The sequence below is a fragment of the Gymnoscopelus braueri genome (genome assembly GCF_963280865.1).
Source record: "Gymnoscopelus braueri genome assembly, chromosome: 16".
In the NCBI taxonomy this organism is placed as follows: Eukaryota; Metazoa; Chordata; class Actinopteri; order Myctophiformes; family Myctophidae; genus Gymnoscopelus; species Gymnoscopelus braueri.
In genome coordinates this window covers 43143754-43156860 of record NC_137616.1, presented here as the reverse complement: position 1 = coordinate 43156860, position 13107 = coordinate 43143754, and the positions used below count along the sequence as shown (strand labels likewise).

The 13107-nt window shown below is 40.4% G+C and overlaps 1 protein-coding gene across 1 annotated transcript; it reads left to right on the top strand.

The window, feature by feature from the left end:
* Positions 1-12144: 12144 nt before the first annotated feature.
* LOC308102986 (tyrosinase-like) lies at positions 12145-12975 on the top strand (the record flags this gene model as incomplete). Its single annotated transcript, XM_080452839.1, has 1 exon — positions 12145-12975. The coding sequence occupies one exon, from the start codon at positions 12145-12147 to the stop codon at positions 12973-12975; it is 831 nt and encodes a 276-aa protein (XP_080308965.1).
* Positions 12976-13107: the final 132 nt, after the last annotated feature.

Below are 13107 nucleotides of genomic sequence, written 5' to 3'. Positions count from 1 at the left end.
CACACTGAGACACATTCAATAGGCTCCATGCACAGCAGCCATATTGGAAAGAATTTGGGCCTCTTCCTTACTTCCTTCACAGGTGTTACCAATGATACTAATGAAGGGTCTGTTCCAAACTAAACATTACCGCATACCAGTGGTGGAAAAAGGACTCACATGTTTTACTTAAGTAAAAGTATCAATACTGCAATGTAGAAAGAAAAGTAAAAGTCCAGAATAAAAAATGTCCTTGAGTAAAAGTACAAAGGTATTGGTATCAAAATGTACTTAAAGTACCAAAAGTATAAATTACTCATTATGCAGAATGTCCAATTTCACAATCTACAAAGTAAAATAGTTTTCAAATACTTGTAGTGGAATAAAAGTACCATATTTGCGTCCGAGATGTAGTGGAGTAGAAGTAAAAGCATTGAAGATTAAAGTAAGATAAAGTAAAAAATACCTCAAAATTTCATTTATCAAAGTGGTGTAGACCAAATAATGGGCGTAAGGCGAGTTCACCACAATTTTCGGCATAAAAACAAAGGTGTCGAACTCTAGACGTGAAGGTGTAGTGGCCCGAACTTCTAGTTGGTTTAATACATCTGCAGAGAATTGTGATTTTGTTCACCTGTGTCTGACTACCCCTTATGTACAAGTATTAAGACTTTGCCAAGAGAACAAACTTTGAAGACTTAGAATATTTATTGTGGACTGTATTATAGTCTTCGTAAGCTTTTTCCAGTACCCTGGCTTGTATAAATACATTTAAATTAAATACATTTCATGTGGCCATCCGATGTATTCATAATACTCTCATGACATGATTTTATTGGACATGTTTGTCTTTAACCACTTAAGCTCTATATATTTTTTGTATGACGAATAGCATACTGTATAGCAGATATCCAGGCTTGTAGATCTCCTAGCTTGTAGAGCGGCTATTTACACACATTTTGATAACTTGAAAAAGATTAGCATTTCTGGGGAAAAAAATGGAATATGTTTAAAAAACTTGCCACTTTTTGAAAATGTACAAAATAGCCAGGGATGGCAGCCAGGGTTATTAACCACCTAGTATTTTGTTACAATCACCCATTGTTTTGCAAATGAGCTGTGACATTGTGCCATATAGTAAAACACATCATGAGAATACTGTGATTACTGTTCTAGACCAGTGGTTCTCAACCTGTGGGTCGGGACCCCCACAAGAATTCTGGGGGTCCACAGATGACAGTGAAGTGACAATTTAAACGTAAGAAAATAAAATGCATGAAAAAAGACCGTTACTGCATCAAATGTAGTCAACAAACAATACTGTAACAAGACATGATATTTACATGTCATTTTCAGGGTGGCTACTAATTTAAAAAAAATGAGTGCATCTGTGTCTGTCTTTTTGTGTGCGTGCGAAAGTGAAATCTAACACCACTGTGCTCTGCGGTGTCTCTGTCTCTCACGCTGCCGTCTGTCTGTGTGTGTGTAAGTGAAATCTTTTTAAAAAAGCCGATCTACAAAACGGTGGAAATCTCATTTTAGGAGCAACCTAACAGGTGTCTGTGGAGCTCAATCTTTTTCTTTAAAGCCCCAACATCATACATTTAAAGGAGCACTTCACCAATTTTCAACCTTCGTTGTATAATTGGTCCTCACTCATGCTCATTATAAATTTTAGCATGGCACAATTTCTGTTTACTCACTCAGATCGCAAATACTCAAATTTTGGCTTAAAATTAAATTGGTGACCTGCTAAAATATATGACCATCTTGTAGATTTCACTTAACACACATTGACGTCTTGCAATACGTTGCCTAAAATACGACAAGGTTTAACTCAGCAGTGATTTACGTCATGGGTCACCAATTTATCCGCAACACTGCCATGCTGTAGGACGGAGCCTGGAGGAGGCAGAGTATTGGGATTTGGCGTCTCAGAAGTGGGCTGGACAGTTCAGACACCTTCGTCCAATAACATCATCGACGGGGATTCCAAGCTATAGGAAACTACAGCTTTCCTCTTCCTGGAAAGTTAGCACACTGAAATAGAAATCATTGTACTTGTATCAATTTTAAAACAATTAAAATGTTGTTTGAAATGACCACCGTTGAAGTCATTGGAGGCAGGTTTCTGAACTGTCCACAGCCCACCAATGAGACGCAGAGCCAGTAGACAGATATGGTACCATATGAGCATTAGTGAGGATACATTTTCAATTATATGAAGATGAGGTTGAAAATGGGCGAAATGGTCCTTTAGTTATTATATATCAAGACTTTAGCCTTACCCATGCCATCAGGCATGAGACAAAACCCAGAGAGTCCTTTACTTCCATAGACATCTAATTGTTTAGACCCATAATATCTGTCCTGAACCCTCCATTTCTTTGGTCAGACATCTTTAGATATCATCATCGGCCATAGTCCATATTCACACGGTGGCCATTTTGGAATTTAACATTGCGTTGCTGTGGCAACTGGGGTGGCATTTCATTGACTTAATGGCAATATGGCCGCCGTGTGAATATGGTCTATGGAGATAGTAGTGTAAGACTGAAAAGTTCCTATGCCTAGCAGTAGGGGGAGCGAGAGAGTAAAGGAAGAAAGGAGAGAGAAGAAAAGATGTTGCTGTTGTTGTACCGAGTTTGCCGGGTGTAGCCTACATGTTGAATGGAAACAGTAAAAAGTTGATATTCTAAAGAGACTCCTTGTTCTTTATATAGCACCTCAAGTGTTATACTGGTGGCAGCGGTGCTAAAGAACCAGCCCTAAGGAATATTTTCTCACCGTTTCAACGTTGGAAAAAAAAACCCCAAAAACCCACCAAAAACAAACAAAAAAGGACTTGTGAGTGCTCAGCAGCACTAAGCGTGCCATAGCCCAGAGAGGTCAAAACAGGTACAACAGCTACGACACAGGATCAAGAAGAGAGTCGCTAGGATGTAGACCAGAGTAATGGTCCAGAAAGTAAACAGGTAGAGGGTCTTGTTACAATATTGATCCAGCGTTGAATTCAACGTTGAAGTCTTATTGTAGTTGATGGGTAAAGAGATGGAGTAGATCCACACGGAACCTGGAGAAAATGAGAACAACTATTTTAGAATAGCATTGGTTAATTCAATATTAATTTTTATAATAAACTCAGTGGAGTCACGTGCATACCTCCGCCAACACTATGCAACTGTCAAGATATGTCACTTCCACCTCAGATATGACACATTTTTGCCCTCGACTGTGATGTTTTCAACACAAATGTTCAATCATTTTAATGGTGACAATCATTCCCACCAAGTTTCATGAAAATCTGTCTGTCAAGTCTGTTCAAGTTATTTAGCAAGTAATCAAATGGAATGGGGTGAAAACATCACCCCCATCCAACTCTGTTTGGTGGAGGTAGTGATGATGGGCATTATGGTTAGTTTTAGTGTACTGAATCATTCCAGTTCACAAAGAAAAAGACAAATGATTCTGTCACCAAAACACTCTGTGTCCCACTCCCAACACAGTCGGATGTTCAGTTCAACTCGTTGATTGATTTTAAATTTATGAACAATGAGTAAATATAAATTAAATAAAGATAGTGGCTGTATTGCATTCCTAGGCGATATTAGTGATACAGTAATGGATATGCATGGTACTAGATCAGAGAGTGCCTGGTTATAGTAAGTTTTGGAAGTCAAAGGCAAAGACAAGCATACTATATTTTCATCAAAACATTAGTTCTTTGAAAAACTTAAAATGTGTGTACGCTACAGAAAGGTGACTGGTGAGAACACACAAAGGAGCAATACACCTGTTTGAGGATGTGATCCTCTTCTATTTTTTTTAAAATTAGGTTTTCAAACTCACTAGCGATGAACCAGCAGAAGAGGAAAAGAGAGGTCAGGGAATTCCAAGCAGTGCAGAATCGTCTGAGGGGGCTGATGGTGCCATCCTCGGGCTTCTGGGTACATGGCAAGCTGGACAGCACAGCCAGCAGCAGGCCAAAACATCCCGACACCACCAAGTAGATGGGGATGTAGGGCTGCCTGGGGCATTCACCTAGGTACACTGCACCTGTAGGAGGGATAAGGGTGAGTCTATAGCAGTTTCTCAATGGGGGGCGGTACCGTCCCCCAGTAGACGTTCAGAAAATTCATGGCCGTTTCAGTCTATTTGTGAAAATAGCAGATGTACAAGCTCACAATGCGGTGCATCGCGTGGGAACTCAAGCGATTAATTCAGAATGTACTTTTGTAAGTTTGGGTTCGGGGGAGACACCACAAATTTCTGTTTTGAGTCTCGAGCTGCAAAGGTGCTCTACTCACCTATTGCAATCTGAGCAATGGGCATGATGCAGGTCAACACACAGGAACACGCTATGGAAAGACGGAAACGCATAACAAATCTTTACTTTGCAAGTAAACACCAGCCGTGTCATGGATAATTGAAGACATTTCAGCTTATGCTTAGGTTTCTAACCTAGTATGATGGGTGTTGGAGGTTGAGGAGGATCAGGAAGTTTGATGTGATGTAATAGCCGTGTGTGTCTGTTTAATTTACATAAAGTAACATGTAAAAGCTGCCATTATAGTTGGCGCTGTGAGCAGGGTGGATGCTTTGCTGTTATAGCAAACACTCCACTTAGAATCTTAAGAAGATGGGAGCAAAACCAAGCAGGAAGAAAATGCAGCGACAACTCGACGACCAACAGAAGGCCTTGGAAGACCAACGTGACAAAGCTAAGAGAATGCAACAACAACTCAATGACCAACGTGACAAAGCTAAGAGAATGCAACAACAACTCAATGACAAACGGAAGACAGAACTTGTTGGGGCTGAGAGGATGCAAGAACAACTTGACAGAGCGACGGTGGACCAACAGAAAGAAGTGACGCTACTGCAAGAATTATTTCTGAAAGAAGTGACGCTACTGCGAAAAACTATGGTGAAATTAGCAGATCGACAAGCCAATCCTTCTCCTGATGACTACAACGTGAGGCAGAAGGAGCCAAACTGCAGCGGAGACACACAAGGAACACCGCGCAGATGACAGCAACAACCATGATCGTATCAGAAGAGAAGAGAAGCCTGAGGCCATCACATACAATCAAGGACAGAGGGGAGCAGATGTCACAGCGACACTCCGTCCAAAAAACATATTCCCATTAATTCCATATCCAAACCCTCATCCCCGTCCGGGGGCTGGGGCACAGCAAGCAGATATAGATGCGTACTCTGCAACAGTACATGTTCAGCTAAACTGGACACCTGATGAATTCAATGACATTGTGAAGGACCTTCCAGACCCCAGGGTCGACGCGGTGCGCTGGTGTGAGGCTGTGTTAGATTTGATTGAGATGTACGGGCCCTCAGCAAGAGAGCTGGAATCAGTATTTCGCAAAGTCTTTGGATTAAGGTGGCTACGTCTCGGGGGAAACTTTGATGTGAATGGAGAAATAAATGACATCATCACTGGGACAGCTGCAGAATCGAGATGGTCTTTTTGACAGGGTGAAAGCAGCATTTCCAGTACGCACTGATTGGCCGAAAATTCACAGCACTAAGCAATGGGCTGATGAAACCTGTGACACCTACAGAAATAGAATGGAGGACAGCTTTCAGAAGCATTGTGGTGTGACACTAGACAACCCGGCTTACAGTGACTTGTTAAAAACTGCCGTGATCAATGGCTTGCGCCCGTCCATCCATAACCGGGTTATGACTTCCTGTATTGGATGGGAAAGTGGGAACCTCACTGAGGTGTGGGGACATGCACAGCACGCTGAGAGGCACATGCTCTCACAAGAAGACGGGAGGAAGAAGAAATTGGAAACTGCACAGTTGATGTTCTATGAGAACCACCGGCAGCCACCACAGGGGGAACAACAGCAGCAGCAACCAAATCAGGAGTCACATAGGAAGAAAAGGAGCCGTGAATGGAGGCAAAGAAGAGGAGGAAACAGTGAGCCATATGACATAGCGGTCTTCTGTCATTACTGTGCCTCAGATGACCACAGGGAGAGTGTCCTATCAAAAGGAGGGCATGGCTGCGCCGGCAGCACCCAGACCAGGATCACAAACAACTATGGACCAGGTGGTAATGCTGTGGCCAACTATCCACAACGGGGTGGACCACATCCACTGCCTTGGCCCACGTCGGGCTCCACGGACTCCTTGGCAAGATGGACCAGGTGACAATGTTAATACAACAGGCACCAATCTACTACAGTACATGCGGAGCAGGCCCCACACATAAAAGGTTCATGTCCTGAGTTAAAACGGTTTAATTTACTTTGCAAGTTCTATTCATTGTCATACTAAAAATAGGGTGAGAGTGATAAAATGAATTTATTTAATGGTACTTCCTTAAAAATTGCAGTACAATCCGATCCAAAATTGAAAATTATATTCTACTAAATTAATGTAAGAAAAATATTGTTTAATGGTACTTCCTTAAAAATCGCAGTACAATCCGATCCAAAATTGAGAATTATATTCTACTAATTAATGTAAGAAAAATATTGTTTAATGGTGGGGTAATATGCCTAAAAGAAAAGACAATAATGTCATAGAACTTGAGTAAGTCAGTATTGTAATCTATTTCCACACACATGAACTATATAGTTCACTCATCAGTCTGGTTCCCCCACTTTCTTTCCTCTCCCCAGAATAGCTGACAGGGGGGAAGGGGGGTGGCAGGTGCGATAGGGGCCGTGTGTGTCTGTGTGTGAGTGAGATAGACCAAACATTGAAACAGGAATACATTTGAGTTTTAAAATGTATCAAAGTAATTATTCAAAATTTAGTGTTTCAAGGCGCTCAATCACTAATGTGAAACGGGTAATTTATGGCCTTTTTACAAGGTTAAGTTAAAACAGATTTATTTGTCTCCAGTCCACTTATTCTGCTCTTGCTAGATACATGTTAAGTAAAACTCGGATTAAAATAAACACACCATGTGTAGACAAATTTCCATGTGGCAATAACTTTTACATAATTCTATATTTTTTATTCCATGTAGCGAAATGCCCGAGTGATGAAAATTCCATGCTGTGATGAAAATTCCATGCTGTGATGAAAAATCCATTCGGTAGCAAATTCCACGTGTTGATATTTAAAATAAAAGAACTAAAAGACTAAACATAATAATCCGTAGGCTAGAACTTGATTGTTATCAAGCAAATTGTTACAGCAATTTTTGAGTGACTGATGGAGATAGTATTAAGACAGGTTAAACTGTACCTCGGTTGAGTATTACATGTTACTGTATAGCTAAAAGTTTGTGTGCAGCTTTCCGGAGCATGGGTCCGGCCGATGGTTTCTGCAGGGCCATTGGTCAGTCCATTATTCTATGAAAGTTACTCACAAACTATGGGGGGTAAGGGAACATTTATTTCCGTCCATTATTTCTGACCATTGGTCAATCCATGATTCCGTAAAAGTTTCTAAAAAACTTTGGGGGGTAAGGGAACATTTTTATTAAAATTGTATTCAATTCAAAAAACCCCACATTACCTTTTATCTTCAATGGTAGTATATTTAAGCAACTGGTGGACTGAGCAATGGGCATGATGCAGGTCAACACACAGGAACACGCTATATGGAAAGACGGAAACGCATAACAAATCTTTACTTTGCAAGTAAACACCAGCCGTGTCATGGATAATTGAAGACATTTCAGCTTATGCTTAGGTTTCTAACCTAGTATGATGGGTATTGGAGGTTGAGGAGGATCAGGAAGTTCGATGTGATGTAATAGCCGTGTGTGTCTGTTTAATTTACATAAAGTAACATGTAAAAGCTGCCATTATAGTTGGCGCTGTGAGCAGGGTGGATGCTTTGCTGTTATAGCAAACACTCCACTTAGAATCTTAAGAAGATGGGTAATGGCTACAAAAACAAAATGGGAGACGGATGTGAGAGAGGGCATCAGTGAAGAAGAGTGGGTACAGATATGGTCAAGCATACATTCCGAATCATATAATTGGAGACATAAACTTTTGCAATTTAAGATCGCACATAGAACATATTATACTCCAGTGAAATTGAACGCTATGCATCCAGAAATGTCCTTTCTATGCTGGAGATGTAAGAAAAAAAAAGGTTATTTTCTACATATGTTATGGTCCTGCCATAAACTTGTCCCGTTTTGGGAAGATATATGTTTCTTTATGTCCTCTTGTCTTGACCTTAGGCTGATGCCCTCTCCTCGCCTCTGCTTGATAGGTAATTTCAAACATGGTGACAGTTACCAAAGAAAATTGAGTAACCTGGCATTCATCGCTGCCAAAAAATGTATTGCTGTAAATTGGAAAGCCCCTTCCCCCCCAACACTAGCCCAATGGAAGACAGAAATATCAAGTTATATACCTCTAGATTACTTACACTACAAAATTAAAGGAAAGTTGGACATCTATGATAAAATATGGACTCCATTCATATTTTCAGATGGGCTGATGTAAGAACTAGACCCTGGAGGGTGTTTGGAAAGACAGCTGCATCAGCAAACCTAGCAATGTGTTTTTGTTTCTTTTTTTTTGGTTATTGTAATATTTTATTTTGTTATTTTTCGTGGTGTTTTTTGTTTTGTCTAACACTGTATTGTCTTTAAAAATGAAATAAAAAAAGTTATAAAAAAAAAAAAAATTGTATTCAATTCATTTTTGTTTTGATTATCATATGTCTAAAACAGAGACCGGTGACAGGCCTAGATAGTTCTATTTTTCAAAGGGTCAATTACCTGCCTGATGGGTACATTTGGGTCTTAACTAGCTCCTAAATAGGTAATACAATAAAGCTATGAGGTTTGTAGTGTGGAACTACACCACCATAATAACACCACCCGTGAATTGCAACCCCCTAGCGTTCACATGTAACCTCAAAGTCAGTTATTTGATGTATGTTTTCTGAATGATCAGATCAGCGCTGAGTGCATCTCACTCAATCCACGGCCGTCCATCGACGTGACACGTGACACACCTGTTATACAGTAGACACGCAACCATATATTCATTAACCACTTTGAACCCGCTGTCCCTGTTTTGGGGCATGTTGTGGAGAAGCAGCATTGAGGTTTTATGCACCACATTATCTGGAACAAACTCCCAGAAAACTGCAGGTCTGCTGCCGCTATTAGTTCCTTTGAAACATTTTTGTTTGCGGCTGCCTTTCATTGATTTTTTTAATTTTCTTCTGCACTGTAATTTGTATTTGAACATTTTATTTTTTGCAATGACATCAAATAGTTAAAGGGTAGTTTCACAAAGTGTTTCTCCAAAGCATTGGATGTAGCACAGTTACATAAATAAAGTTACATCAAGTGTTTCCAAGGCAGGACACTCCTCCCCCTACAAAGGTTAGAAGCATTTTTACCGACGACAACCGATGATAAATGTACATCTATGATCCTCATTTTATATTTTAACAAACACAATACATTAAATACAATTACTAGATAGTCTTTCCGTAATACAAAGGGACTTTAATGTGTTATTTTTTGCACATGAATAAAATACACCATGGAACAATCCATGAAACATAAGGCAACTTAACTGTGCCTGTACATTGTTATTTGTACTAAGCTGTTCTTTTAGGTGTAGGCCTGCAAGTGACAGAAACAAAGCTTGACATATTTCTGAAACACCTTGCCATAAAAGAAAGCAAAGGATTTACTTACATTTGTAAATGGCCGATCTACAAGCACACAGTGCGTCGCGATACGACGCATTGTGAGCTTGTAGATCTGCTATTTTCAAAAGATACATTTTATACATTTGAAAACTTGTGAAATGGGATATTCTGCATAATGAGTACTTTCTACTTTTGGTACTTTAAGTACATTTTGATACCAATACTTTCGTACTTTTACTCAAGTAAATGTTGTATTCCAGACTTTTACTTGTAACAGAGTAGTTCTACATTGCAGTATTGATACTTTTACTTACTGTAAGTAAAGTAAAAATATATAGTACTTTTTCCACCACTGCCTGAATGTCATGTTGATGCTTTAGAACAGGGGTGGGCAACTTTGATGATGGAGATCGAGGGCCACTATATTTCCACGCTCACTTTTTTTGTGCTATTTTTTAATTGGAATCCTAAAAAGTTACATTTTTATTTAATTTAAGATGCATTTAGTTATACTTATGTTAACTGTATGAACTTAAATACTAATACATAAAAAATAAAATAGAATCTTAATACTAGTCATTAAGCTACTAATATAGACTGAAGTAATTAACAGTCATGTTTTTAGAGCCATTTGACTGCCGATAACCCAGCCATGGACGTACATGTCAGCGTCTACGTGACACACCTGGACGGATGATGTTTAAACCACATGAACTCTCTGTACACACAGACACACGGTCTGGCTTCCATGAAAGGATCACTGAGGTCATTCGTGTTCGTGTACAGTAAGATTTGTACTTTTCTTTTTCTGTTTTTAGTGGCTAAAGGTCTGTTTGTCTTTTTCCTTTCATAATCTTTTGCAAACAGTTATGTTTGCAAAAAAGAAAAAAAAAAGTGCTGATCCAAAAAGACCCTACAGCACCATTTCAAGGTTCAAGGAGTTTATTATCACAAACATATAACTGCATTATACTGTAAGCAGTGAAATGATTGAACTTCAACCTTCTTCAACAGTGTTAAAGAAACAATAAAAGAAAATATGACAAAAAGGTAAAATAGTAGCAGTACTATAATAATATGGAATATAAGTAATAATATAAAGCAAAATAGCCATACAAAGAGCCAATACTGTGTAATATAAGTAAACAAGAATATAAAGGAACATAGCCATACAAAGAGAGAGAGTGAGAGAGAGAGAGAGAGAGAGAGAGAGAGAGAGAGAGAGAGAGAGAGAGAGAGAGAGAGAGAGAGAGCAGTACTTTGGGATTAGTCCAGATAATGAATCTCTTTAATCTCTTCATTATTTCAATATTGATTTTACACTATATAAAAACATGAAATGAAAAACAAAGATCCTTTGATAACTTTTATTACAGGACTGGTTCAAATCAGGGAAACTGTCTGGTGGGATTTCTCCAGTTATCAGTCAGGAAAGAGGAGTTGCAATTCGATGAAAAATGACTGGTGTTGTATGTTCTTAACAACTGCTGCTATAGCCTATGTATGGTTGTGGGCTCGCTGATGCTAACACAGTCATGTTCACTTTATATTATCCTCCCCACGGTTTTGAATGTGAGAGCTTAATAGGCCTATTGCATATTATCGTTAGGTTTTCTTATTTGATTAAATTATGTCTTTAATGTGGCTTTATAGACTATGGGCCCTATCTTGCCTTACCCCTTTTGCCTAATCGTATTAGACACATTTTACTATTTTGAAAAGCATTGTAAAATAGTTCAACTAGCCCATCGACATCAACACGTTGTGAGCTTGTAGATCGGCTATTTGAACTATTTTAAAATGTTTTTCAAAATAGTGAAAAAAGTATAGCGATAAGGGGTAAGGTGGCGCGCAAGATAGGGCCCCTATGTTCCTGGTCCTATACTCCTGTACTGCAGTGGTTCTCAAAGTTAGCTCCAAGGACTGATTCAGTACGATCACATGCAACATTCGGTCGTTCAAATGTCTCTGTAATCCACTATGTCTGATTGTTATTATTTCAAAGCAATGGCGGATCATGTAAACAAAGAATATTCATAATGATATTCAATAATCAGTCATGTATTGCCAGAACAGACTTTGAAATCGTTTCTGTGTGCTCAGACTTAACAACAAGAACAAACACTAGTGTATAGTTCTAAACACTATACTGTATGGTTCCAAACACTACTGTATGGTTCCAAACATTACTGTGAAAAAAACCTAAACCTAACTCTAAAACTAATAAAAAACTAAACTAAAACAATACCTTTTAAAAAAACGAATAACTTGATACATGATAAACCACATTTCTGAGCCCTCATTGATGCAACTCTGTCTATCTCATTGGCTCTGGGCAGGGGGGGCTCAAAGTTGAGCTTTGATTGGGGACCCGTAACAACCAAGACTTCTGTAGTGGGAAAAGGTCAGTTTGCTCATTTCACAACATCATTATGGAACCGTTTTTCCTCATATCACCGCCCATGGGGCGGGACAGAGCCTGAGCAGTTTAAAAGGAAGAGAGACAGATACAGGATCATTAGCTTCTAGCTCGCTAATCGTTGCAGGTTCATCATGAGGAGCCTGTGTGTGTCCGTAAGCCTGCTGCTTTTAGTAGGGTCCGGCTTATGCCAGTTCCCCCGGCCATGTGCCAACTCAGAGGGGCTGCGGACCAAAGAGTGCTGCCCAATTTGGGAGGGTGACGGCTCGGCCTGTGGCGGTAAATCCGGCCGTGGCAAGTGCGGCGATGTGAGGGTGTCCGAAGCGGCGGATTCGAAACAGTATCCTTACAAAGGCAAAGATGACAGAGAGAAATGGCCAAAGGAGTTCTTCAACAGAACTTGCAACTGCTTCGGGCGCTTTGGCGGCTTCGACTGCGGCGAGTGCATGTTCGGCTACTATGGCCCTACCTGCTCCCAGTACCAGAACCACGTGCGCAAGAACGTCATGACGCTGGATGCCGGCGAGAAAAAGAAGTTGGTCGACTACTTTGACCTGGCGAAGAACACCATCAACGCCGACTATGTCATCCCCACGGCAACCAGGGGGGAGATGGGCGTGAACGGCGAGAACCCCAAGTTCGCCGACGTCACCACCATCGACCTGTTCTCCTGGATCCATTACTACGTCACACACCCCACCTACCTCCCCGACGGGACAGTGTTCCCCACCATTGACTTTGCCCACCAGGCTTCAGCCTTCCCAATCTGGCATCGCGTGGAGCTGCTGTTCTTCGAGAACGAGATCAAGAAGTTGAGCAAAGACAACAGCTTCACCCTGCCCTACTGGGACTGGAGAGGCAAGACCGAATGTGACGTGTGCACCGATGACCTGATGGGCGGCTCCGACCCCGAGAACCCCAACCTCATCAGTCCCGCTTCTCCCTTCTCCAAATGGAAGGTATAGAAAACTAGCAATAGAGTACTAGCAAGGGTGTGTGTGTGTGTGTGTGTGTGTGTGTGTTGCTAGAAATGATACATTTTCTTGAACTCATTTTGATAAATAATACCAAACATCGGTGGTGGAAAAAGTACTCAA